Here is a 27,393-nt window from a genome sequence, read left to right as displayed (position 1 = left end):
AGTGGAACATTACAAACCTTATGAAAATGAGGAAAATGTGCATCAATAAACTTCTTTAAGTCAGATTTTTGCATCCTTCCCTTTTTCCTTTTGCCTCCCAGGTCATCACCCGAAATGAGCTGATGCTGGAGGAGACGAGGAACACAATCACAGTGCCCGCGTCCTTCATGTTGCGAATGCTGGCGTCCCTCAATCACATCCGATCAGGTACACTTGTCACTCTCACAGTCACTGAAAGTCTTATCTTTTTACCCAATTCCGATGTTATTTTCACCACCAGATCGTCTCGAAGGCGACCGCTCTGAAGGTTCAGGCCAAGAAAACGAGGACGAGCAGTAAAATTGATCAATTAATCCTCTTTTTTTTTTTTTTAAAGAACACATTTTTTTTTTGTTGCAGAACACTTCTTGAGATTTGTACAAGTGTAGAATACTTCCTTTTGATGTCATTTATAGCCCCGCACCCCAAGCTGTTTTTTTTAAAGACTTTCTTACCAATGTTCATGTACAAGGGTGAACTCCATGTGGGTAAATGTGTGCGAGTGAACGCAAAAGTGTGTCTTATACATCAGCTATGAGAGGTGAGTGGTGTGCAAGATTGTTAAGTGCAATATTATTATTATTATTAATATTAGGAGCGAGTTGGCGCATACGATTGACAATTGTTTGTGTTGAATTCCAAGCGATGTAAACAAAAGGTACTTCATACTTTGTGTCCGTGGGAAAATAACCTAAAGAACAAAAGCAATTATGACTCGCCCCCAAGTGTTGATGTAATAAATTAATCTTTTACAGAATTTTGAAGAAAAAAAAAACAACAAATAAAGGAACAGGGCATCTCAAAGATGTCTGCGTGACAAATGTGCCGCTGCTCTTTCATTCGGCTAATGGACTGACTCAATCCACAATATTGAACAAAACACTTTTATAGAAACGCAATACAAAAACGTAAACATCTCAGTCACTTCCTTTTCATATATAAAAAAAGTACAGTAGTACCATTCAAACAAGCATAACAAATCCGAGGTAAGACTGAAGCGCTGTCAACGAGCTTATTAAATGCTTACACACACTCCCAGAGTTCTTTTCTGAACTCTGACATCTGAGTTTGACCATGTGTGCAGTGAGAAAATGTACAGTAAACAGTATGCCAAACAATGATCACAAGCTAGTAATTGTCTTCAAATGTTTTTTTAACCCAAGAGCTGTAAACACATGATATCAATATGATCCATGTAGACATTGTATCTACAAAGCCCGGTTGTACTCAGTTGGTGATCATCTTGATACATTTGTTGTAGTGTTTTATCTTGGATAAAAAGTAGTACCGTTTAAAAAAGCCGCATGTCAACGACAACCCAAACGAGGTAAGACTAAAGCACTTAATCAATTCTGAAACATCCCTCCAATGTTCCTTGTTGAAAGCTGACATCAGGTTACACCACACGTACTATTGAGAGAAAAGGTAAAAAGTATGCAACAAAAACATGATTACAAGCTAGTAATCCTATTCAAATGTACAAAAGTAAGCTTGAGAGACAAACAGTACTTCTGCTACTAGTGGAAACTGAATGTATATAATATACTGTAACAGTAAATTAATGTACATTTTTGTATTAAATCTCTGTAATTTATCTTTTTTACTGCATGGTACCGAATGTACTTGGCTCTACTCACCCTTGATGCGTTTCCATTGGGAAAAGCAAGTATTTCCAGTTACTATTTTTAGTACTGTAACACTTGAGGATACATTTGTTGCTTAAGTATTCCACTCCATAGTCTCCACTTTGCCGCAAGGCTCATTTTCCTTGATCCCCTCAGTCTCTTGGATACAATGTGTCTCATTTTACTGACAAGCAAAAACAGTAGACCCTGATTCTTCACCTTCGTTTGTTAACAAGTCTCGATATGACTTTGGCGTTCACAAGGGTGTGATATTTGCAGGTACTATTTTGAACAATCTGTGCAGTGAAAAAAACGTCAATATCGTTGCAGTAGTCAAGGCTTCCTATGTGAAGGTAGGAATGAATAATACTTGTCTTCTCACTTTTCAAGTTTGTCTGCTCACGTTAAAGTGTAACAATCCATGTAGGAAGCGAAGAACACGGGCTGACATCAAGCTGGTTTTATATGCGAGTCCCGCTCTTCCTCTTCCTCTCTGTCATCTTTAACGATGCCTTCGTCGATGCTCTCCATCCTCAGTCTCTGACCGTCCAGGTATCTCGGCCTCGGCGCCGATCGAGCTGCGCAAAGTCCCGCGGGCAAAGCGAGAGCGTCCCCGAAGAGGGTTAGCTTGGCCTCGCTCTCTATAGTTCTGGCCAGAAAAGAAGCGAATGTGTCCAGGGACTTGTGGACCTCGGCGTGCACCTGCACTGATGTCTGCTCCGCTGTGACGAACAAAAGCAAGTTAGTAATCAGCTCTCCTGTGTGCACAAACAACCTCTAATAAAGAAAGAAAGGTGTTACCTTTGGAATGCTCCACCTGGTCTTCAAAGGTGACCGAGCTCCTCCTCTTCCCGGACGGATTGCTATGATGATGCGGATAAGAGGAGCCGTCTGTGGAGAAGTTTTCCAGCAGCATCACGTCTGTACCTAAAGAGGTGATCATGTAAAACAGGAGGCTCAAACAATGGTCACACTGCAGTGTACATGGTTTAAGACTCAGTAGGATATTGTATCTAAAATGAAATTGGGACGAAAAGGCGTTAAACCCAACATTTTTTTAATACTTTGTGTGAAGACTCAAAAGACAAAGTAGTTGTTTTTTTTTAACTCGTCAGTCATTTTCCGCCCTAAAATCTATTCCACATAATCACCGAGTTGAAATTTTTGAACTAGGGATGTGCTGAATGATTGGTATTGGACAATTTTCATGAAAAAAATCAGTGATTGGCCATTGCTTTGATTGCGGTTTACAAATGCCAACCTGCTCTGGCTGACAAGCATTTAATTATACTGTATTTCTCCATAAACAGTGTGGAGCTGCTCCCCTAAACCTGGGGTTTTGAAACTTTTCCCACATAGGGCTGCATTCACAAAAAATGAAGGGTGGGGAGGCAACTTTGATACCTTTTGTACAAAAAAGATGCTAAAAGCAAACAAATCAATGTCAATTTATGCTAAGCTATCTGAACAAAACATCCATCTATTAGCTTTGTGTTGTAGGTGACAAAGGAAATTAGTGAAATATGTAAAAACTAGGGCTGTCAAAAATTAGTTAAATTGTGCAATTAGTCACAAAAAATATTGCATTTATTATCTATACACACAGATTAATTAAATTTTTTTAGATTGCACATGCTCCTCCACCTCTTAATTTATTCCATCAATAAAATTGCATTTGTCTTCAAATGAGGGGTTCTTTCTTGGCCCTAGTGTGTGAGTGTGAATTTTGTCTGTGTTGGCCCTGCGATCATTGTCGCTGAGATAGGCTCCCGCGCCCCTGTAGCGGTAGAAAATGGATGGATGGATGGAAATTATGGAAACAAGTAATACAACTAGTAATACTTGTGATTATTCTAAATTTAAAATTGTGATTAATCTAATTTGAAAAAATAATTTGACAGCACTCCTAATAACATCTCATTAATAATGAATTAATTTTATTATTACAATCTGCCGAGGGCCAATTTATAAAAAAATAAAATAAAAAAAAAGGCCGAGATTGGGCTTTGGGCCATACCTTGGACACCTCTGCTCCAAACCACTAATAATGACTTCCATTACAGCAATAAACTGCATTTCGTAGGTTCTTAAGTGTCATTATCAAGTATTGGGACGAGGCTAAACATGTTACACATCAAAAGCAAACAAGATGCAGGCACGCTATTAGCTAAGGTAGCTTTAAACAACACTTAGAAATAAGCGATTAGTAAACTTAAAGATTGTAGCTGGAACTGCTTTGCAGGAGTTATTAACAGAAAATTACCAAGTAGATTAATACGTCTAGACCAGGGGTGTCAAAATCAAATACAGAGTGGGCCAAAATTCTAAACTGAACAAAGCCGCGGGCCAAAGTTGAACAACTTAACCTTTTAATAGGGACCCAAACAAGTTTTGCATTGAATATTGAACAAGCAAGGCTTATATAACTTTATAGTGACATGCAAAATCGAGTTTTGTTGGTAGCGGGGGTGTATATTGTAGCCACAGAAGAGGTTTTGGGTATTTGTTCTGTTGTGTTTATGTTGTGTTACGGTGCAGATGTTCTCCCGAAATGTGTTTGTCATTCTTGTTTGGTGTGGGTTAACAATGTTAAAGTTGTTCATACAGCCACCCTCAGTGTAACCTGTATGGCTGTTGACCAAGAATGCTTGCATTCACTTGTGTGTGTGTGTGTGTGTGTGTGTAGAAGCCGCATATATTACGTGACTGGGCGGGCACGCTGTTTGTATAAAATTCAGGATTTTCCTGGAAAAATCGGGAGGGTTGGCAAGTATGAGAATTAGCGTTGAATGCGGTGATACAGCGGCACCGACGCTGTATAATACCGGCGGGGGCCAGCTCTAATGTTGATTTATTGTTGCCTCAAGGGCCAAATGAAATTACACGGTGGGCCAAATTTGGCCCGCGGGCCAGAGTTTGACACCCATGGTCTAGACAGAGGATAATATGACAATAACTGTTTGTTTAATTTTCGTTTTGTTAATGTTTAGATACTCTGACAGTATTGCTATTGGCAAAGAAGGACTAAGAGCAAAAAACTAAAGATTGAAAAGAAAAGTTGATCAATAAAATAATGAAGTAACGAGTTTGTCAGTTTAATAATATCACAAAATATTTAATTGCATTCACCGTGAATAAAGTAAAACATGTGCAGTTAATATGTAGAGTTATAACGATTCGTTTTAACACTGATTAAATTCAATATTTGTGGCTGCTGAAAAGTTTCGGGAAAAATCTAATTTTTTTCAGAGCGATACGATCCAAAACGATTCAGTGAGTTGAAATTGATTCAGTACCTTTTGTAGCAAAACAAATCAAGCAGTGGGACTGTGAAATAAATACTGGACACTGTAAGCAACGGTTCCTATTTATGATAAGGTAATCATGTATAAATGAAATATGGATACAAATAAACAACAACTAATGACTAATGCACTTTAGGTTGAATTAACAAGAGGAAAACATTTGTGCTCACATTTTCAACATAAGTACAGCAAGCAACATTTTAATAGTATATTTACCGGCCATAGAGTATCTGTTCTCCACCCTGGGATCGCCAGTGATGAACAGCATCTCAGGTGTGCAGAAACATGTATGCCCCCTTGATGATGGTGCTGGCACCTAACTTCCATCACCTCCTTTATTCATCTCTTGGCATTTGTTTCTCAATAGATAACTTTCCCTTTGCTGTGTGTTGTGTGTCACACTTCATGTTGTTCTGTTCCGGAAGTCTGTGCACGGCTGTAACTTGCTCCGCTGGCACGTCCATTTTGTCAGTTGCGTCTTTAAGGGCTTAAAGATGTGTTGCGGCTTTAAATTATTGTGTTGAGTCGTTTGTCTTTGCTGCGGCTTTTGCAATCGTGCTGTAGGGGAAAGTTGTGTTGTAATCAACTATATTGTCTTACGGCGTTTGTTTTTGTTGTGACCTCTCTTTTCCGCCATCTTTGTTTTGATGATGTCACAGATGGGCGAAGTAGAATTATCGTTTAATATCCTTATTTTTAACAGTGTTAAACTTCAAATAAAGTTTGCTGCCCTTAAAGCCAATGTTTTCTTTTTCTAGTATCGATAAAATCAATCTATTCCCTTTCAAAACAATCTTGGATCGATACCTAGCTTCTGGAGGGCAAACTTGCCGAGCACAGATTGATATACCTAAAATTTAGGAATATAAATTGATACATCAATCAAACATTACACTCCTATTAATACGTACTGTACACGGTATTGGTATTGGCCGATCTCATGCAAGGAATATTGAAATCAGCAGCGTAAAACCTTGATCATATCATCCCTGGTTTGAACACAATCTGAAACTGAGTTAAACATCTAAAAACAGTCGGTCTGCAAATGTAATTTTCTTTTTCTTTTATATTTTAGGCTTCTTTTTTTAATGCAACTGCAAGGGTGTAAAAGTAGGCAAAAGTGGAAAAACATGTCAACGAATGAACTACATCCATCCATTTTTTTTTTACCGCTTGTCCCTTTTGGGGTCGCGGGAGCCTATTTCAGCTGCATTCTGGCGGTAGAAAGGAACCAAATGGGAGAACAGTACACACATCCCAACACATGTTAAAAACTTACAACTTGGCCTTTACTGTTATTAAACAAAAATAGTTGATGATGGTAACAGTTTGACTCTGGGTCAGACTATTTTCTATGTAAAAAAAAAAAAAAAGAGGGAAAATGTGATGACCACATAACTAGAAAAGCAATCAAATGTGAGTGGAGTGCACACATCTGTCCTGGCTGCTCAGTACAATATGGCACTAAAGAAGAAAAAACCTTCTAGTATTCCTTTATCACAGTTCAATTATTAGATTTGGATTTTAGATTTAGACTTATTGGTCCCCGTGGGGAAATTCATTTTCACTGCCGTACATTTAAACATGTAGACATTGCACATCACAAAACAAAAATAACAAAAAAACATCATACATGACCAACACATTTACAGGCTTTATCAGACGGGTCGGCCAGGCCTTCTGTTTGGGGCGGCTATAGCTGCAGGGATAAGGCTTTTCCTGAGGCTGGCCCTCCGGAATTTGATTGTTCTGTACCTGCGCCCTGATGGTAGTGGGATTATGTATTTGTGTAGCGGGTGACTGATATCCTGGAGTGTTGTAGAGTGATGGACCTGTGGTTTGAATCGGAAATGTTACCCCTATATAACTTCCTGAATCACTGTTTAAAAAAAGTGTTGCATGTACTTTTAAAATGGGTTTGATGACAGTTTAGACTTGCACCTGGGATAGGTTGATTGGCAACACTAAATTGGCCCTAGAATGTGACTGTGAGTGTGAATGTTGTTTGTCTGTCGGTCTGTCTGTGTTTGCCCTGCGATGAGGTGGCGACTTGTCCAGGGTGTACACCGCCTTCCGCCCGATTGTAGTTGAGGTAGGCAGCAGCGCCGCCCGCAACCCCAAAGGGAATAAGCGGTAGAAAATGGATGGGACAGTTTAATGTGGGCAGCACGGCGGTAGAAGGGTTAGTGGTCCTGAGTAGTCCTGAGTTCAATCCCAGGCTCGGGATCTTTCTGTGTGAAGTTTGCATGTCCTCCCTGTGACTGCGTGAGTTCCCTCCGGGTACTCCGGCTTCCTCCCACTTCCAAAAACATGCACCCGGGGATAGGTTGATTGGCAACACTAAATTGGCCCTAGTGTGTTAATGTTGTCTGTATATCTGTGTTGGTCCTGTGATGAGGTCGCGACTTTTCCAGGGTGTACACTGCCTTATGCGCGATTGTAGCTGAGATAGGGTCCAGTGCCCCTCGCAACCCATAAGGTATATAAGCGGTAGAAAAATGGACAAATGGATGGACAGTTTAATGCTGGAACCGACTAAATACATTTTTCAAGTTCTTATGAGAAAATGTGTTAGTAAATTTGAACAGGGGTTTTTCTGGTGTTTGTTCCATGTGTGCGACACTCACATGAGTCTTGAGTGAAGCTGAAGCCAGTGTCTCCAGTGCTGCTCCCGGGAGCCAGCACCTGCCCTCCACCAGCCAACATGGCCGTCAAGTGGGGCGACATGCCCAAGTCTGGTGAAAAACACAGAAAATGTGTGACGGAATGGATGGTTAAATTAATGACGTTTGCCATTGAAGTGATGAAGACAAACCTGTAATCCTGGCGGAGATGCTGAAGAGGCGGGACGTCCTGTGGCGTGTGGCGAAGGACTCTCTGTAGTAACGATCCCCAAAGCACATCCCCAGCAGCTCCTTTCTCACCGTCTTGTTCCACAGGCCGTAGATGAGCGGATGGCATACGGCGCTGCAGAAAGACAGCCACGCCACTAGAGTCTCCAGCCCGTGGGACACGCTCCCTTGTCCGAACAAGGCCTCCGTACAAACCACGCCCACGTACGGCCCCCATGTGATGAGGAAAGTCCCGATCACCACCAGGATGGTAACAAAGGCCTTGCATTGGCTCCCAGAGTACACCAAGCTCCGCCGGCTGCCACTGGACGAGGTGGAGGTGCTGGAGTTCTTGCGTCCGTTCCTCTGCGCACCGCCGGCGTCCTCCTGGGCCACCACCACCGTCCCGCAGTGCACTTTCCGGGCTTTGACTCGGGCCACGCGGAAAATGACGCCGTAGCAGGCCAGCATGACGAAGAAGGGCGGCAGGATGCACCAGGCCACCCAGAAGGCCGTGTAGGACGGCTCGCGGTGCCAGGAGGCCACGCAGGTCCACTTGAAGCAGTCGAACTCGAAGGAGGACCAGCCGAACAGAGGGGGAAGGCAGCCCACCAGGGAGTGCAACCACACATAGGCGATGACCACTACAGCCCGGTTTCCTGTGATCTTCATAGGGTATATCATCGGGTAGAGCACTGCGTAGTACCTGTTGGGATGAAAAGGTAATCAGCCAGTCGTGTTGATAGGAATGAGATCAGTTTTAGTTTTTAGGACCTAATCAAAGATCCCCTTTCAGACAGGTGTGCACTAACCTGTCAATGGCGATGGCTCCGAGTGTCAGCATGCTAGCTGAGCTGATAAGCAGGTAGAGCAAGGCGGTGAAGTTGCACCACACCACGCCGAACACCCACTCCCTCTTGGCCGAGCTGACGGCCACAAAGGGCAGCACCAGGGCGGACAGCAGCAGGTTGGACAGCGTCAGGCTGAAGACAAACTTGTTGCTGGGCGTCAGGAGATAAGGGCGGCGGTACAGGGTGGCCACGATCAAGAGGTTGCCCAGGCATGCCAGGAGGGTGATGGTCACGATGGAAACTGACTCCAGTGCAGCCAGGCCGCCACCGTTGCCCACTGCGCTGCAGTTTCTACTGCTGTTCATGCTGAGGGGGGAGCCCACTGGAGAGGAGCAGCCATTGTTTTTTAAACAATCTTATTCAAATGTATACACATGCTTGTCAGTCCGCTAGAGGTGCGTCCTAAAGTTACAGCGGCGTGAGAAATTTCAAGCCAATCCAATTTATGAGGGTACAATTTTAAAGTTTATGGAATATTTGTCAGAAAAATATTAGGCAACACAGTAGGGCACAGGTGTCAAACTCGAGGCCTGGGAGCCAGATCTGGCCCGCCGAATAGTTTTATGTAGCTCACGAAAGCCTGCAAATAATGTGAGTCAAACCACTTCATCTTAGTTGTATTTGTTCATTCAATTTTGAATTAAAAATTGCATACACTGAATAAAATAGCATATTTTTTAAACATTAAAACATCTGATCATACAAAACAATAATCACAATTTTAAACATTTTTTTTGTTAAAATTAAAATTACTTAAATATCTGCTTGTCACTCTGACTTATGATTTTCAAGCAATTTAACCATCAATTTGTAAGTAAAAAAATACAATACGTAAAAATGGGCAATTGTGTAATATCATAAGGCGATTATACAATATAATTCATATATATTCATATGGTTAGCCATAACTGCAATGTGGCCCTCAATGAAAATAAGTTTGACACCCCTGCAGTAGGCAGTGTTTTTTGACCTTTGTTTACACTTGTAATTGCAGTGGTTTAAGAGTAGAAGAGTTAGCTTATACGTGTCATATCTATGTAAAGCAGGGGTAGGCAAAATTTTTGGTTCAGGGGCCACATTGGCTTCTGAAATTTGACAGACGGGCCAGATGAGCACATGGTGCATTTCAAAGTAGATCATATCTGTTGGAAATAAGAGTAGGCTTCTCAAACATCGGCTATTTTAATCACAATACATTAATTTTCAACAATATTAGTACCTTGTCTTCCGCCCGAATGCAGTTGGGATAGTCCAATACCAGTTTTGTTGTGGTGATTCTCAAAACAGATCTTTGCTCAATTCAGACCGGATTAAAAAGGAATTAATGGGCCAGATGTGGCCCGCCGGCCATAGTTTGCCTATCCCTGATGTAAAGCATCCATCCATCCATCCATTTTCTACCGCTTATTCCCTTTCGGGATCGCGGGCATTAGTCCAACTTTTTAAACCACATAACTCATCAAATGAAGCCACTTTTCAGGCCTCAAACTTGCTTCACCGTTATATTTATGAAATTTTTTTGCAAACAGAATTGGCTCAAACAAAAGTTGTTTATAGTAAACATATACACTTCAATACCCAGTAGGATATCAAATAGTCAGACAGGTACCTTATTGATTAATCCACTCAAAAATAATATTTCTAGCTTAATCATTTCTAAACTGCCTTTAAGATTTGAACAGTCACTAGTTTGAATGTTTGTGAGTTACAACTAATAAGTGACGTCATTTAAAGACGCCATAAACTAAGGAACTAGTAAAAGTAGTACCACTTAATTTATATTGCTTTCTAAGCCTCACACATGCGTCTCGATTATATGTTCACATGTTGCACACACAAGTAGCTTACAAAACATAAAAATGTATTGTTTATAGAGAAAATAAACAGACTTAACCATCCAGTGGACTTTTTAAACTGTTAAAAAGTAACCACATATTGTTATTCCACATAAAACACCCAAATTATTCCCTATTTTATTGTGTGTATTTGTGTTTAATGTTGCTTTATTGCTTAAATTGCTTTGCCTTTATAAATGTTTGTGCGATACAACCAGTAGATGACATCATTAAAATGCCATTACCCAAGGCAGTGTTTTTCAACCACTGTGCCGCAGCACACGACTATATCATGAGATATTGACTGGTGCGCTGTGGGAGATGATGTAATTTCACCTAATTGGGTTAAAACTATTTTTGCAAACCAGTAGTTATAATCCGCAAATGTGCCATTGTTGAGTGTGCTGTCTAGAGCGCGGCAGATTAACAGTGTAATATTCTTCCATATCAGTAGGTGGCAGCAGATAGCTAATTGCTTTGTGGATGTCGGAAACATGGTTTGTCGTGATCACAATATACAGACGAGAGAGGGAGGTAAAGGTATCCAATGCTTGAACCTAAAGTAAACGAATGGCGAGTGCCGCTAAGAAAAAGCATTGAAGCTTGGGGTTGGCTATGCAAAACGAAACTACAACTAAAATGGCTGCAAAGTAAACAAAAACAGAATGCTGGACAACAGCAAAGACTTACAGTGTGTGGAGCAGCAGACGGCGTCCACAAAGTACAGCCATACATGACATGACAACAAAATAGGAGCACAAGACAGAAACTAAAACACTACACACAGAAAAACACCAAAAAACTCAAAATGAGTCACGGCGTGATGTGACAGGTCACGACAGTACACCTACTTTGAGACAAGCGCTATAGTGACGCATGGTTGGTTATGGTTTGAATTTATAAACAGCAATTGCAAGAACGACTTTTTACTGTCAATATTGGCGGCTGAGTTAATTTTTTTGTTTGTTTTCGGCGAGTGGTGTGCCTCGGGATTTATTCAATGAAAAAATATGCCTTGGTTGATTGATTGATTGATTGATACTTTTATTAGTAGATTGCACAGTACAGTACATATTCCGTACAATTGACCACTAAATGGTAACACCCGAATAAGTTTTTCAACTTGTTTAAGTCGGGGTCCACGTTAATCAATTCATGGCGCAAAAAAGGTTGAAAAACACTGATCTAGTGGACTTTTTAAGCTGTTAAAAAGTAACCAACATATTATTTAACGTAAAACACTGAAATTATTCACTATTTAATTGTGTGTATTTGTGATTAAGGTTGCTTTATTGCTGAAATTGCTTCGCCTTTAAATGTTTACTGTGCGTTACAACCAGTAGATGACGTCATTAAAATACCATTACCTAAGCCTTAGGTTATGGTATTTAATTCCTTAGGTCCTAAAGGAATTAGTAAAAGTTAGCAGTAAAATTAAAAACACAAACTGTTCCAAAAAAAGACTCATGCAAGCACAAAACTTAGTGGTGTCGACATGTTGGGTATACTCACGTTAGTTTCGCAAGTGGTATTAAGTTTAAATATATTAGTGAGAGTATTTAAAGTCGTTTATTTACGTAAAATGCGTACATCTGTCCAGCTACGCTAAGAGAACTAGCACCCGTTAGTTAGCTAACTTGAACAACTTTCTTCCCTTTTGTCCTCATCCTTCACTTCTTCTCCTTCATGTTTTTTTTATTTACCTTATTTTCTCCCTAAGTGCAAGCGAGACGAACATCCTACTCCTCCTCGTCTCCATTGCTCCTTTTCACCGAGGGTCCTCTTGAGCGCTTTTTTAGCCGACATTGTCGTTGTCGAGTCCGGCTCTCGTCCATACCTCGACTTGCCCAAATCCCCCACATTCACTCCCAGAGTCCCAGCTGCGGCGGCAATGGCGTCCTCCTCCCGCCCCGACCTCACCTCCCCCTTCCTCCTCGTCCTCCTCCTCTTCTTTGAGCTAACAAGTGGGTGGTCGTCGACTCTTGTGGCAACATTTCTGCTTTCTTTTAGGTTTCTCGAAGGAACTTCCGCCATTACTTTTTTTACATGTGGTTTTGAAAGCTTAATAATTATATTTTGTCCGACTTGTATATTTAAACAACAATTCTGTCAACGTGCGGTATTTACATGTTTTTAGTTACATCGTCGGGAAAATTACTGATTCATTTTACTGGTCCGGACCACCCATGTAGAACAAAGCTTCCCGCACTAATACGTCATTTTTCTTCTAAGCCAATCAGATAGTTTCCTCTATACATCCACACAATAACGCACTTTACTGCTTCGATCATTAATTTTTTTGTACTGCTATTTACACAGGTGTCTAACTCAAGGTCTGGGGGCCAAATTTTAAATGGCCTTGAAATAATGTGTCCATATAATACTTTTATCTTGTCTTACTAAATGTATTTATTCTTTCCATGTTGACTGAAATAAAATATACCGTATTTCCTTGAATTGCCGCTGGGACGCTAATTAATTTAAAACCTCTTCTCACTCCTGCACTTACCAAAGGCATGCGGTAAAAGTAAGCATGCGCTAATTTTTTTAAAACCTCTTCTCACTCCGGCACTTGCCGAAGGCATGCGGTAAACATTTGAGTGTGATGTAAGGATACCATCATGAAAAGCACATTTAATAAAAAAAAACGTTATGGTCTTACCTTTACTTATAAATATAGTCCATACCAGCTCCTTCTGATCAAAAGCATCGATAACTTGTTTATAGAAGTCTTGCTTATCTTTCTTCAGCTTTAAAAGTCTCTCTGTTTCGATGGAGATCTTCCTTTATTACCTCCTCCAGCACATATCACGTCACTCATTTCACTTTTTCTGCAGCCGAGTAGTCGCAAGAATGATCACTAGCGCCCTCTACCACCAGGAGGCGGGAGTCATTTAATGACTCATATTGGACACACGCAGCTACGGTATTGTGACGGTCTCAAGCTGTCGTCTTGCGGGTTCCCAGGATCACCAGGGAAGGACATGGCTTGAGCAGTTTGACTTTGTTTATTTTTCAATAAAACCTCAGTCCAGGTCGCTCTTCCTCTCCGCTCCTCCTCTCCGCTCGCTTCGCCGCCATCTGTCGGACCGTCGGCTCCACAGGTACCGGTATATTAATAAAACATAGCTGCTTACTGTTCTTTTTAGCATACCGGTATTCAATAGCTTGGACTTTAAATCCCACCAAATAGCTCTTAATCTTCTACCCTTTATGCGATTTCAAATTACCGGTGTTGAAATCAGCCTCCTCCATTTTGAAAATGATGACAGGGGAAGTGTCACTCGTGACGTCACGAGTTTGACCAGGCGGTAATACTAAGCATGCGCTAATTATTTTGCGAAGAGAGTTTGACGCGGCAGTAATTCAAGGCAGGTGCATACTATATGCCTGGCGGCAATTCAAGGAAATACGGTATGTACAGCATTAAATTGTACATATTTTAAACCTGAATGTTGTATGATAATGCAACAAATATTAAATAATTTAACCCAAACATGCTTTGTTAAATTTAAAATAATGAAGCACGTTCTCCATCAAATTTCACATTGTAAAAATTAAAATTGATTTTACAGTAAAAAAAAAAACTATCTGGCATTGTACAATATTACTGTAAAACAACAATCATACATTTTACAAAAAAAAAACTGGTTGAAAAACTGTGGAATTATTTTTTTCAACCTGCAAAATCGAATGATTTTTTTTACGGTGCACACACACACGTGTGTAATATATATATATATATATATATATGTATATATATATATATACACATTACATTGGAATTATTTTATTTGTACTTTTTTTTAATTACATTTATTTAGAATTTTATTTCATGGTATATTTTATGACATGGCTTATTTATATATCTGCTTATCCATCCATCCATCCATCCATTTTCTACCGCTTGTCCCTTTTGGGGTCGCGGGGAGTGCTGGAGCCTATCTCAGCTGCGTTCGGGCGGAAGGCGGTGTACACCCTGGACAAGTTGCCAGCTCATCACAGGGCCAACACATTTTTTTTATTTATTTCATTTTTACACTAAAACATCTCTAAATATGCTGAAAAACAAGCATGAAAACCTAGAAATGTGATCTGATAAATTTTGATAAATGAAGTGTTTTTTTTCATACTGCATATCCATCGCCACGTCGCGCTTTAAATATTGTTGCGCTATCACATTTTAAAGCATATTGTACATTTTGTAGTCCTAAATGAAGCATTTTAAGCATAATGATGGCTGAATAAATAAACTATAAGTATCAATATACTGTAGTACTGGCCAGTATCGTGGCCACTGATTGGATTAAAAGAGTGTCAAGGTGACTCAAAAGGTGTTGATTAATTTCTAGATGGCTCTCAAAATGTCAAATGTATTCAGAAGCTCCTAAACTGTTTTTTTTAATGCTCTAGCTATGAAAATATTAGATTTATAATGAACTATTCCTAATTGCGGACATTCATTTATTGTGGTCATGTCTGGAACCAATTAACAGTTATAAACAAGGGACGACTGTATACTGATGTCTTTATTCCTCCTAAACCTGGTGTTAAAACTTGATCCTTGGTATATGTGGGCTGTAGTCTGTCAAGAGAGACACCACCAGACCCTAAAAAAAGAAATACAGAACGTCAACAAAACTATTAGGCCAACAGTTGATCTTAAGTTTACAGTGTACTGCAGGGGTCACAAACGCGGTGCCCGCGGGCAGCAGGTAGCCCGTAAGGACCAGATGTGTTGCCCTGTGACCTGTTCTAAAAATAGCTCAAATGGCAGCACTTACCAGTGAGCTGCCTCCATTTTTAAAATTTGATTTCTTTGCTAGCAAGCTGGTCTCGCTTTGCTTGACATTTTTAGTTCTAAGAGAGACAAAACTCAGAGAATTTGAAAATCCAAGAAAATATTTTAAAGACTTGGTCTTCACTTGTTTAAATAAATAAATTTATTTTTTTTACTTGGCTTCTTATAACTTTCAGAAAGACAATTTTTGAGAAAAAAATACAACCTTAAAAAAGATTTTATGATTTTTCAACACATATACCTTTTTGCCTTTTAAATTCCTTCTTCTTCTTTCCTGATAATTGAAATCAATGTTCAAGTAAATTTATTTTTTTTAGTTTAAAGAATAATAAATACATTTTAATTTAATTCTTCATTTTAGCTTCTGTTCTTTCGACGAAGAATATTTGTGAAATATTTCTTCAAAACTTATTATGATTAAAATTCAAAAAAGTTATTCTGGCAAATCTAGAAAATCCATCCATCCATTTTCTACCGCTTATTCCTTTCGGGGTCGCGGGGGGCGCTGGCGCCTATCTCAGCTACAATCGGGCGGAAGGCAAGGTACACCCTTGACAAGTCGCCACCTCATCGCAGGGCCAACACAGATAGACAGACAACATTCACACTCATATTCACACACTAGGGCCAATTTTTAGTGTTGCCAATCAACCTATCCCCAGGTGCATGTCTTTGGAAGTGAGAGGAAGCCGGAGTACCCGGAGGGAACCCACGCATTCACGGGGAGAACATGCAAACTCCACACAGAAAGATCCCGAGCCTGGATTTGAACCCAGGACTGCAGGAACTTCGTATTGTGAGGCAGACGCACTAACCCCTCTGCCACCGTGAAGCTCTAGAAAATCTGTAGAATCAAATTTAAATCTTATTTCAAAGACTTTTGAATTTCTTTTAAAATGTTTGTTCTGGAAAATCTAGAAGAAATAATGATTTGTCTTTGTTAGAAATATAGCTTGGTCCAATTTATTATATATTCTAACAAAGTGCAGATTGGATTTTAACCTATTCAAAACATGTCATCAAAAAATATATATTTATTGTGAGAAATCGTTAAGATGATCAGTGTTTCCACAAATATAAATATCATTAAATTTGAATAACAGAGTTAAAAGGTAAATTGAGCAAATTGGCTATTTCTGGAAATTTATTTAATTGTGTATCAAACTGGTAGCACTTTGCATTAATCAGTACCCAAGAAGTAGCTCTTGGTTTCAAAAAGGTTGGTGACCCCTGGTGTACTGTATGACAAAAGGGGGTACATATCGCAGATTTTCAGGAACCATTTTTATTACTGTATATATCCTCTCAAGGGACATTAATGTTTGAAATGAAACTTAAGGATGTTGGAAATTCATGTTTTACCTCTATGAACCGCAGCTCCCCAGTGCACCTGCAGCCCCGGACCATTACGGTATCCTGCTATTTGCGTGTGTTCCCAGCTATATATGATGGCTTTGTTCTGACTCATTTTCAGTAAATAGTCCATCCATACTGCTGTAAAAGCTGTACACTGACTACTTCAAAGTACACATTGTCCCCTGAGAAGATGCACCTTGATAAAAATGCTTTCTGAAATCCCCCCATCCTTTTAATTCCTCACCATAATGGTCCACTTCCTATTCTCTGCCTCAGGGAAGACAAGAGAGCGCGTGGAATAGAAAACTTCATCGTCCACTTCCTCCATTTTACGCGGCAGACAGTGGAGGAAGGTCCAGTCAGGCTGAGCTACACTTCCTGTCTAAAGAGAACATATAACTAGTGCTTAGACGTCATGGTAAGTGCCCCGTATTAGAAGGTTATAGAGGAAAAATAAGGAACCTTTGCATTATTACATTATATTGCTACCCATTAATGTTTACCTCCATGGTAATCTGATATCCTCGGAAGTCCATGAGTCTCTTTTTCTTCTCCTCCTCCTGCCCCATGCTGACCCAGGTGTCCGTCACCAAAACATTGCTGCCGCGGGCAGCCTCCATAGGGTCAGAGGTCAGCACAAGCTGGGTTGCATGCTAAAATAAAGTCAAGTGTTTTAGATGTGTATCTTTTTAAAACTGCTGAATGTAAAATGATTACCTGTTTACAGAGCCTTTCAGCCTCTTCTATTACACTTATTTCTGGCTCATAGCCCTGAGAAGATAAGAGAAATATCCTTGCAATTTAGAATTCTGATACAAGCGACTACAGTCGAAGCTCCAAAGTTGGACAATTTGAAAAAAGCACATCTAAGCATGGTTGGCTTGTTCGTGGTGTGGGACAAGTGTTATGATAACCATAGAACCAGGAACATGGCAACATAGCACCACAACGTGTGGCTGTCCTGGATGCTCAGTGCAATATGGCCAAAGTCAAAAATAAATGCAAACATCAAATGTTCTGTGGACTATACAGCGCAACTGTTAAAAATAAATTCCTTAACCACCGTCTTTTACCTTTGGTCAGCTTCTTATTGCACGCTCGTCAAAAATGTTAAAAATCAACTCAACTGCTCTCAGCAAGCCTCCCCCTGCACTTTGTCTGAGTTCAAAAGATGTTCTGTTTAGTAAAAAAAAAACTACCCAAACGCAATGTCAGAAGTCTACCTTAGGGGTGGCGACCTTCAGGTGCACACCCAATTTTGGCGCAGCCATCATGAAAGAGTGGAGGACGTTGTTCCCATCGCCAATCCAGCTGACGGTTAGTCCGTCAAGGTATCCGTAATGCTCCTGGAGGACGACAAGGAAGTAAGAAAAACTGACTAGATGGAATTTGTTTCTCTTCGACGTGGTACCTGCAAAGTCAGAAAGTCGGCCAGAATCTGGATGGGATGATAGAGGTCAGACAGCCCGTTAATGATTGGGATAGAGGACTCCTTGTCCAGCTCCTCCAGCGTAGAGTGGCTGTACACTCGAGCCAAGATGATGTCACACAGTCCTGAGAGTACCCTGGAGTGCAAAACAGGCTACACTGAAAAACTGTGATGCAACGCATATAAAAAAAAATCTATTTAGGGCCATTCTAAGTTGTTTTTTTTTTTAATAAAAGGTAGAATTGTTGAGATAGCTCTTTTTTTTATTGTGATATGTACTTATTTGCAAAATTAAAAACATGTTAGAAACGAACAAAAACTGTGTTAGAAATTTATTGAAAAAAGTGTTAATTTTTTAAATAAAAATTGTTTTACAGAAATTTGCCACAATAACTGTGAAAAATGGACTGAAAAACAATGAGAGACTTGTCAAAAAATATCTAAGAAATGTAAAAAAAAAAGATAGGAATATATTGATAGTGTGTGAAATGTATATTAAGATGTTGAAAATGCATAAAAAATACGATATATTTGTCAAAAAAATAAAAAAAAATTATGACATTTAAAAAGTAAAAAATAACACTAGAGGAACTGATCAAAACATGTAGAAAATGTATTGATTTTTTTTTTTTTTTAAATTAGAAAATTATCGATAAAAAGTCATAATAAATAAAAAAAATGTATAGGTTTAAAAAAAGAAAATTAACTAAAAAGGTGTCAGAAATGCATTTAATGTGTTAAAAAAATTACGAAAATGTATAAAAAAATGTGAGAAATTTGTCGAAGAAATGTTAGGGCTTTATCACTAATGTGTGAGAAATTAATGAAAAAGCATGTTGGCTCTAAGAAAAATACACATTTGTCAAAACAATTGGAAAAAAATATGACAATTAAAAAAAATATATAAAAACTATTCAGAAAAATCAGTGAGAAATTGATCCTAAAATAAGAGGAAATGGTTGAAAAATGTTAAGGATTTATCAAAAATGTTGGAAATTGATCAAAATATAAGTGACAAATTTGTTGAAAAATGTTAAGGATTTATTTAAAAATGTGCGAGAAATCTATCAAATGTTAAGTATTAAAAAATAAAAATGTGAGAAATTAATGTCAAAATAACTAAACTAAGATGGATAAATTGTGATGATTTTAAACAATGTATATAAAAAAAAATACTGAAAAATTTGTTGTTTAATTGATCAAAAAAAAAAGTTAGGAATTAGTAAAAAAAAAAACGAAAATATACTACTTATAATGTGTAATCTTTGGGTGTCCCACAATTCGATTCAATATCGATTCTTGGGGTCACGATTCGATAATATATAGATTTTTTTCGATTCGATTCTCGATTCAAAAACGATATTTTTCCGATTCAAAACGATTCTGTATTCATTCAATACATAGGATTTCAGCAGGATCTACCCCAGTCTGCTGACATGTAAGCAGAGTAGTAGATTTAAAAAAACAAAAAGCTTTTATAATTGTAAAGGACAATGTTTTATCAACTGATTGCAATAATGTAATTGTTTTTTAATTATTAAACAAACCAAAAATATGACTTATTTTATCATTGTGAAAATATTGGACACCGTGTGTTGTCAAGCTTATGAGATGCGATGCAAGTGTAAGCCACTGTGACACTATTGTTCTTTTTTTATTATTTTTATAAATGTCTAACGATAATGTCAATGAGGGATTTTTAATCACTGCTATGCTGAAATTATAACTAATATTGATACTGTTGTTGATAATATTCATTTTGTTTCACTACTTTTGGTTTGTTCTGTGTCGTGTTTGTGTCTTCTCAATTGCTCTGTTTATTGCAGTTCTGAGTGTTGCTTGGTCAGGTTTGGTTTTGGAATTGGATTACATTGTTATGGTATTGCTGTGTAGTAAGGTTTGTTGGATTGATAAAATTTTTTTTTTTTTTTTAAATCGATTTTTAAAAAATGAGAATCGATTCTGAATCGCACAACGTATTCAAATCGATTTTTTCCCACACCCCTAATACATATATATTCAAAAAGGTTGAAAATTAATGTAAAATACATTAAACATGTAATATTTTATTGTAATAAAGGTCAGAAATTAACCAAACATGCATGATTAATTATTCAAAAAAAGTTTGTCAAAAATCAAGCAAAATTGTCATGTGTTCCAAATGTATTGACAAATGTGTTATTGGTGAGACACACCTTGCAGTGTCAGTAGAACTCTCATTGACTCCCAGATGGATGTCCTGGGCAGTGAGGAAACAAGGATGTCCACCCAGCAATGCAAATCCTACAATTACAACAACAATTATTTCATTTATTTAACCACTTGCAGTGGTTAAATAACTAACTAACTAAAGGCCTACTGAAACCCACTACTACCGACCACGCAGTCTGATAGTTTATATTTCAATAATGAAATCTTGACATTGAAACACATGCCAACACGGCCTTTTTAGTTTACTAAATGGCAATTTTAAATTTTGCGCCGAAATATCCTGCTGAAACGTCTCGGTATGATCACGCGTGCGCGTGACGTCACGGATTGTAGAGGACATATTTTGTTCCAGCATCGTTCCCAGCTATTAAGTTGTCTGTTTTCATCGCAAAATTCCATGGTATTCTGCAGACTGTGTTGCTGAAGCTTTAGCAATTTGTTCAATGAACAATGGTGACATCAAAGAAGAAAGCTGAAGGTGGGAAGCGGTGTATTGCGGCCGGCTTTAGCAACACAAACACAGCCGGTGTTTCATTGTTTACATTCCCGAAAGATGACAGTCAAGCTTTACTATGGAACAGAGATGTGAAGCAAACACGGTTGGATTGGGCCACACACACAAAGTACAGTGTATGTGTATTAATAAAAAAAACATTTTACCATTCTGTATTCTGAAGGCGATCTATGTTGTGTGCTACTCTAGCATCAATATGCCGTCACTGTCAGCGTCGGGTTCAAAGCGGTATGGCTCTATCCCTTGTTGCGGTTGGGCCTGGCCGAGTGGTCCTGCCCCCCCCCCCCCACAGCTGCCACGGCGCCTCTCACAGCATCTTCCCTATCTGAATCGCTCCCACTGCCCTCTTGTTTTCTTTTTTTTTCTAGTCCTTCACTCTCAATTTCCTCATCCATGAATCTTTCATCCTCGCTCAAATTAATGGGGAAATCGTCGCTTTCTCTGTCCGAATCGCTCTCGCTGCTGGTGGCCATGATTGTAAGTAATGTTCAGATGTGAGAAGCTCCACAACCCGTGACATCACACGCATATCTTCTGCTACAGGCAAGGCTTTTTTATCAGCACGAAAAGTTGCGAACTTTATCGTCAATGTTCTCTACTAAATCTTTTCAGCAAAAATATGGCAATATCGCGAAATGATCAAGTATGACACATAGAATGGACCTGCTATCCCCGTTTAAATAAGAAAATCGAATTTCAGTAGGCCTTAAGCAAAGCAGAGCAGTGTATAGTACAGTCTTGCAAAGCTTTGTTCATCGGGTGCATGAGTGCTGCATGGTCAGCAGTGCTTTTTTGTGTGTGCAACAACGCTGAACAAACAGTTTCAATGCTTGTGTTGCCACAGTAAAAAAAAAAAAAAAAAAAAGAAAAGAATAGAAGTGTGACTCTGTCCTGACACCTGTTTCTGTAGACATTCTTGTCCTGGTGCTCCTCTTCTCAAATATCATTGCAATGGACTTCCCTTGCAGAAGAGGGAGATACTACAAATAGACACCATGCATGCATTAAACGCTCCATGAATGCACTACCATGTGCACAACATTTACAAGGCAAAAGTCAAAATTGGACCTGTTTTTCATGCTTGATGCGATATTTCAGATCTGCAGAAACCCACAAGAGCCTTTGAATTTCGTCTGAAGTGAAGTCCTTCAACGTCAAACAGCTGCGACCCTTTAAATCCACACGGCTGTGCAAAGCAAACCCACTTCTGTGCAAGGTAGGAACATATCAATACATCATATTAGACATGTTGTGACTTGTGTAGTGCTTTTCAAGATGATTAACTAAAGAAACCGCATGAGGAGTCATTTAAATACATGTGTCATGTTTGTTGTTTGATATTAACATTATCAGTCCCATAGTAGACAGAAGGAAATTGAGCGTTCTTACCTGAATCCACGTGTGGACGTGTTTTGCAAAGTCTTCAAACATTCAAAAACGAAACTTTTGGTGGTAAACATTTTAAGGCGCAGAGTTAAAAATAAGGGAATGACACTGCTAGGCTCCTGTCTTTCATTCACTCACAGAGGTTTAAAAAGCTACACGTGGGGGCGTGGCTTCTTTCTAAAAGTAATTGAATTCAAAATATAGTCTTATTGTTATCAAAGCTTAACTACATAGATTAGCTTCAAAATGTTACAAAAAAAACTTAAAACATGTGAATGTGGCTTTTATTAGTACTTTAAACGGTGGAATAAGTGTGGACACAGCTTTTTATAAGGAAGAGATCGAGTGTCTTTCACCCCATGTGGTGCACAACCAGCTGCAGTGTCTTTTATATCCAGCAGGGAGCGGTGTTCCCCAAACATTGAGCACTGCTAGTATTCACAGTTTTTTTATGTATAGTAGTGTTTCCTTACTCTTTTTACAGTAGAACACCTCATCATTATGTGTCACCATTACATGCGAATTTTGCCAAATAAAATATAAATCTTTATGTTATTTGTTAGTTTTTTGGCTATTCAATAAACAGTAAGCATACAGGCAATACTGTCTTTTCCCTGAAATGTGCATACCTCAGCAAACATAATTAACTGTGTACTGTATATATATATATATATATATATATATATATATATATATATATATATATATATATATATGTATGTATGTATGTATGTATGATTCCCACATTGTGCGATTCAGAATCGATTGTCATTTTCTTAAAAACCTTTTTTTTTTTTTTTAGTAATCCAACAAAACAATACACAGCAATGCAATGCAATTCCGAAACCAAACTTGACCCAGCAACACTCAGAACTGCAATAAACAGAGCAATTGAGAGAAGACACAAACACGACACAGAACAAACCAAAAGTAGTGAAAGAAAAATGAACATTACCAACAACAGTATCAATATTAGTTATAATTTCAGCATAGCAGGGATTAAAAATCCCTCATTGAAATTATCATTAAACATTTATTAAAAAAAGAAAGAAAAAAAGAATAGTGTCACAGTGGCTTACACTTGAATTGCATCTCATAAGCTTGACAACACACTGTGTCCAACATTTTCACAAAGATAAAATATGTCATATTTTTGGTTTGTTTGATAGTTGAAACAAATTTACATTATTGCAATCAGTTGATAAAACATTGTCCTTTACAATTATAAAAGCTTTTTACAAAAATCTACTACTCTGCTTGCATGTCAGCAGACTGAAGTAGATCCTGCTGAAATACTATGTATTGAATGAACAGAGAATCATTTTAAATCGGGAAAAAAATTGTTTTTGAATCGAGAATCGTGTTGAATTGGAAAAAAAAAATCGATTAGGAATCGAACCGTGACCCCAAGAATCGATATTGAATTGAATCGTGGGACACCCAAAGATTCGCAGCCCTAATATATATATATATATATATATATATATATATATATATATATATATATATATATATATATATATATATAAAGTCCAACTCTTAATGTTGTAAGATAGGGTTGGTTTTCTGTATACCGCCACCTACTGGGGTGCAATTTGTTTCCCCACATTCTTCGCCCAATTAGTTTTGTAGTTTTTACTGTTCGGGCAACAATAAAGTACAGTGGAACCTCCAAACGGTGCAAACAATTGGAAATTCAACCAAATCCTTCTGGAAAATAAATAAATAATAAATGGGTTGTACTTGTATAGCGCTTTTCTACCTCTAAGGTACTCAAAGCGCTTTGACACTACTTCCACATTTACCCATTCACACACACATTCACACACTGATGGAGGGAGCTGCCCTGCAAGGCGCCAACCAGCAACCATCAGGAGCAAGGGTGAAGTGTCTTGCTCAGGACACAACGGACGTGACGAGGTTGGTTCTAGGTGGGATTTGAACCAGTGACCCTCGGGTTGCGCACGGCCACTCTCCCACTGCGCCACGCAGTGGGAGATAAAGTGTATGGTTCAATGTTGAGTTAAAACCGACGTCAGCAAATCTCAGTGAGCATCTAAAGCAGGGGTCCACAAACTTTTTGACCCGGGGGCCGCATTGGGTTAAAAAATGTGCCCGGAGGCTTTCTGTCTGGACACCCCAACGATTTCGCAATTTTTTTCCCTCGCGCACTAATTGACTGAAAGAGCACGCACTTAAGGTCACATTATTGATGGGAAAATGCATTTTTAGACAATATGATTTGCCTGAGCGGCTAGGAGACCCCAAGAGTAAAAAGCGGTAGAAAATGTATTGATGAATGGGTGAGAAAGGACAGATTAAAAAATAATAATTGGGACTTCCCACAGGCCAGATTTTGGACGCTGTCGGGCCGTAGTTTGGGGACCACTGATCTCATTCAATCAATCAAAGTTTATTTATATAGCCCTTAATCACAAGTGTCTCAAAGGGCTACACAAACCACAACGAATCACACACATCAGGGCGAGAAAAAACTAAACCCAATGGAATACAATGAGAAACCTTGGAGGGGACACAGTTAATTATGTATGCATAGCAGTCCAAATCATGGGACTCAAATACAGAAAGATTTATGGATTTTGTGGACACTTATATAATATTCAAAGTTTGTTTACTTAGCTACAAGCTAAAAAAAAACAAAAAAACAATGCAGATCCAAGCCAAACCAGGGGTGTCCATACATTTTCCACAAAGGGCCGCATACTGAAAAGTCAAAGCATACATTATGGGATTATTTTACCATACATTTGATGTAGATTTTTTACCAACTCGTTTTCTATTCATCCGTTAAAACAAGGAGTGAACAATAATTAGTAAGTTTTTAATACATATTTCAAAAAGAGCAATTCCATCCATCCATTTTTTACCGCTTGTCCCTCTCACGGAGGGTGCTGAAGTTTATCTCAGCTGCGTTCGGACAGAAGGCGGCAAACACTCTGGACAAGTCACTACCTCATCGCAGGGCCAACACAGATTGACAGACAACGTTTACACACTAGGGCCAATTTAGTGTTGCCAATCAATCTATCCCCAGGTGCATGTCTTTGGAGGTGGGAGGAATGTAATTATGATCATTATTACATTTAATTTAGTTGGATGGCCATCTATGATTAACATGTTACTTACAACTGTTCACTATACACTCAACGACAGTTTTTTGATTTTGTGAATGATGATTTTATTTCCATTTATTTCCCATGAGGCCAATGTTCTACCTTCAACGTTCCACTGTATTTGCACAGGGTTTGCTATGATATGCATAACATGAATTGATTAACGTGGACCCCGACTTAAACAAGTTGAAAAACTTATTTGGGTGTTACCATTTAGTGGTCAATTGTACGGATATGTACTGTGCTGTGCAATCTACTAATAAAAGTCTCAGTCTATCAATCAATCAATGCTGTGATGTAGCTCAAACTGTCTTGATCAGCCTATTTTCCTAAGCATAGCTGCATCAGAACTGCAATTTAACATTCTAGCAATGTTGCCATTATCCATTGTGTCCTGTAGAGGAATGAACTGGCGTTTTCACAGCTAATGTTATGACGTGCAGTGTAGTCAACCATGAGTCGAACATTTGTTGGCGCCATGTGAGTCAGCAGTTTCAAAGGCAGTGGTTTTCTTGAAAGACGTATCGCCCACTTCTGTGGCCTTCATAACAATGGCAGTGGATTCTTAAGGTTTTCCTTTAGTTTCCACTCTTCTGGCCAGCTGTCACTTCTTTCAGTTTTGAGTCTTTTATTAAAGGAGCTGCCTCACGCTCTGCTTCGGATCATGTGGCTTTTCCTGGAATATTTGGATCTACCTTTCACTTTCATTATGTTTTGTTTGTTACCTTACTTCAAATACAGCTTTACCTAGGAAATAATATACAGTTATTTAATTTGTAACAGGCTTAAAGTGCCCTTTTTGTTAACTGTACAGGCAATATTTTCTGAAAAATTCATACGTGTAACAATTTACCCTTGTATAATACAACATGATATATCACAATTTCCAGTTTCTCTATTCAACATGTTCGAAAAGGAGTAGGAAGAAGCTGAGTTATTCCTACCCCTTTTCCTTTACATAGCAGTTGCTAAAACTTTAGTTCACTTCCTGCTCTCCATTTATTCACAATATACTCCATAAGTTATAACAATGAAAATAAATACATGATAATTGGTGAAGTAAGTTATATTCAGATGAGTAATATTATCTTGAAAAGGAATTAATGGATGAAATAAATTCAGAATGTTTATCATGGTTCTTCTTCTTTGTACTTTGTAAACGCTAAGTTTGAAGAGATTCTTGAAGTGAATCATATTAGTACATTGTTTGATTTCTTTGCTTAATCCATTCCATAATGTAATTCCACATACTGACATACTGAAGGTCTTAAGTGTTGTACGTGCATACAAATGTTTTAAATGACATTTTTGTCTAAGATTATATTTCTCCTCTTTTGTTGAGAAGAATTGTTGTATTTTCTTGGGTAGCAGATTGTAGTTTACTTGGTGTATAATTTTAGCTTTTTGCAAGTTCACAATGTCGTGGAATTTCAGTATTTTTAATCTAACGAATAAAGGGTTTGTTTGTTCTCTATATCCACCATTATTTATTATTCTAACTGATCTTTTTTTGGAACACCATTAATGAATGAAGCGTACTTTTGTATTTATTTCCCCATATTTCTACACAATAACTCAGACATGGTAACACTAGAGAGCAGTAGAAATATTATTGTTTCTTGCTACTTTATGTTGTATATTTTTTTACATGAGATTTCCAGTTCAATTTATCATCAATCTTTATATAAGTGGAAAAAGAAGTGTGTCAAATGTGTCCTCTCTTTAAAGGTGATAAAGAGTCCATGTCAGTGGGTGAGCCACACTGTGTGTTCTCTTGTTTGTGGAGCAAAGAGGCGGGCCCTTCTTTAAGGGGGGAAAAGAAGGAATGCGCTGGAAGTTTTCCTGCACACGTTTGAAGAGCGTCTTTTCCCGTCCTTGTCCTGTCCTGTCCCGCTTCTCACGGCATGGACATGTGGTCCACTCTGCTGATCCTGTGCGGCGTTCACGTCTACTTCTGCTCTGCATACGAAGGTAACAACTACCTACACAATCTCTTTAAAATTGTTTAATTCTTTCTTTTTAGTTGAACAAAGACACCCAGCTGGCTTGGATTGTTTTAAACATGTATCATGTGTT

General features: G+C 38.6%; 4 protein-coding genes across 6 annotated transcripts in view; 2 read left to right on the top strand and 2 right to left on the bottom strand.

Moving 5' to 3' along the window:
* Positions 1-860, top strand: part of dcaf6 (ddb1 and cul4 associated factor 6) — a 48,161-nt gene extending 47,301 nt beyond the window's left edge. Inside the window, 2 exon segments of the mRNA XM_061879234.1 lie at positions 102-207; positions 281-860. Of these exon segments, the coding sequence (XP_061735218.1) occupies positions 102-207; positions 281-339 (165 nt within the window). The 3' untranslated portion in view covers positions 340-860.
* Positions 861-909: 49 nt separating this feature from the next.
* Positions 910-12,617, bottom strand: gpr161a (G protein-coupled receptor 161a). The gene is made up of 6 exons (XM_061879236.1): positions 12,190-12,617; positions 8,613-8,973; positions 7,785-8,506; positions 7,597-7,704; positions 2,466-2,591; positions 910-2,386 (listed from the first exon to the last, which is right to left on the bottom strand). The coding sequence occupies exons 2-6, from the start codon at positions 8,954-8,956 to the stop codon at positions 2,115-2,117; spliced, it is 1,572 nt and encodes a 523-aa protein (XP_061735220.1). The 5' UTR covers positions 8,957-8,973; positions 12,190-12,617; the 3' UTR covers positions 910-2,114.
* A 2,380-nt stretch (positions 12,618-14,997) lies between these two features.
* otc (ornithine transcarbamylase) lies at positions 14,998-22,531 on the bottom strand. The gene is made up of 10 exons (XM_061879233.1): positions 22,187-22,531; positions 21,866-22,004; positions 21,696-21,777; positions 20,268-20,355; positions 18,055-18,208; positions 17,867-17,989; positions 17,361-17,414; positions 17,147-17,296; positions 16,888-17,025; positions 14,998-15,096 (listed from the first exon to the last, which is right to left on the bottom strand). Exons 1-10 carry the CDS (start codon positions 22,255-22,257, stop codon positions 15,037-15,039), a joined length of 1,059 nt encoding a protein of 352 aa, XP_061735217.1. The 5' UTR covers positions 22,258-22,531; the 3' UTR covers positions 14,998-15,036.
* The window catches only part of srpx (sushi-repeat containing protein X-linked), a 35,311-nt gene continuing 29,786 nt past the window's right edge, over positions 21,869-27,393 (top strand). For 2 of the 3 annotated variants that reach the window (XR_009802915.1, XM_061879231.1), the window contains exons 1-2: positions 21,871-22,013; positions 27,046-27,288. Coding sequence is in view for 2 of the 3 variants with exons in the window: in XM_061879231.1 (XP_061735215.1) it covers positions 27,222-27,288 (67 nt within the window). In the remaining variant the exon portion in view is untranslated. Of the gene's footprint in view, positions 22,014-27,045; positions 27,289-27,393 lie in introns of all 3 variants that reach the window. The other variant, XM_061879232.1, reaches the window with a different exon arrangement.

Source organism: Nerophis ophidion, linkage group LG19 (genome assembly GCF_033978795.1).
Source record: "Nerophis ophidion isolate RoL-2023_Sa linkage group LG19, RoL_Noph_v1.0, whole genome shotgun sequence".
NCBI lineage: Eukaryota > Metazoa > Chordata > Actinopteri > Syngnathiformes > Syngnathidae > Nerophis > Nerophis ophidion.
Note: the sequence above shows the minus strand (reverse complement) of the source record. Positions and strands in the feature narration are given on the sequence as shown.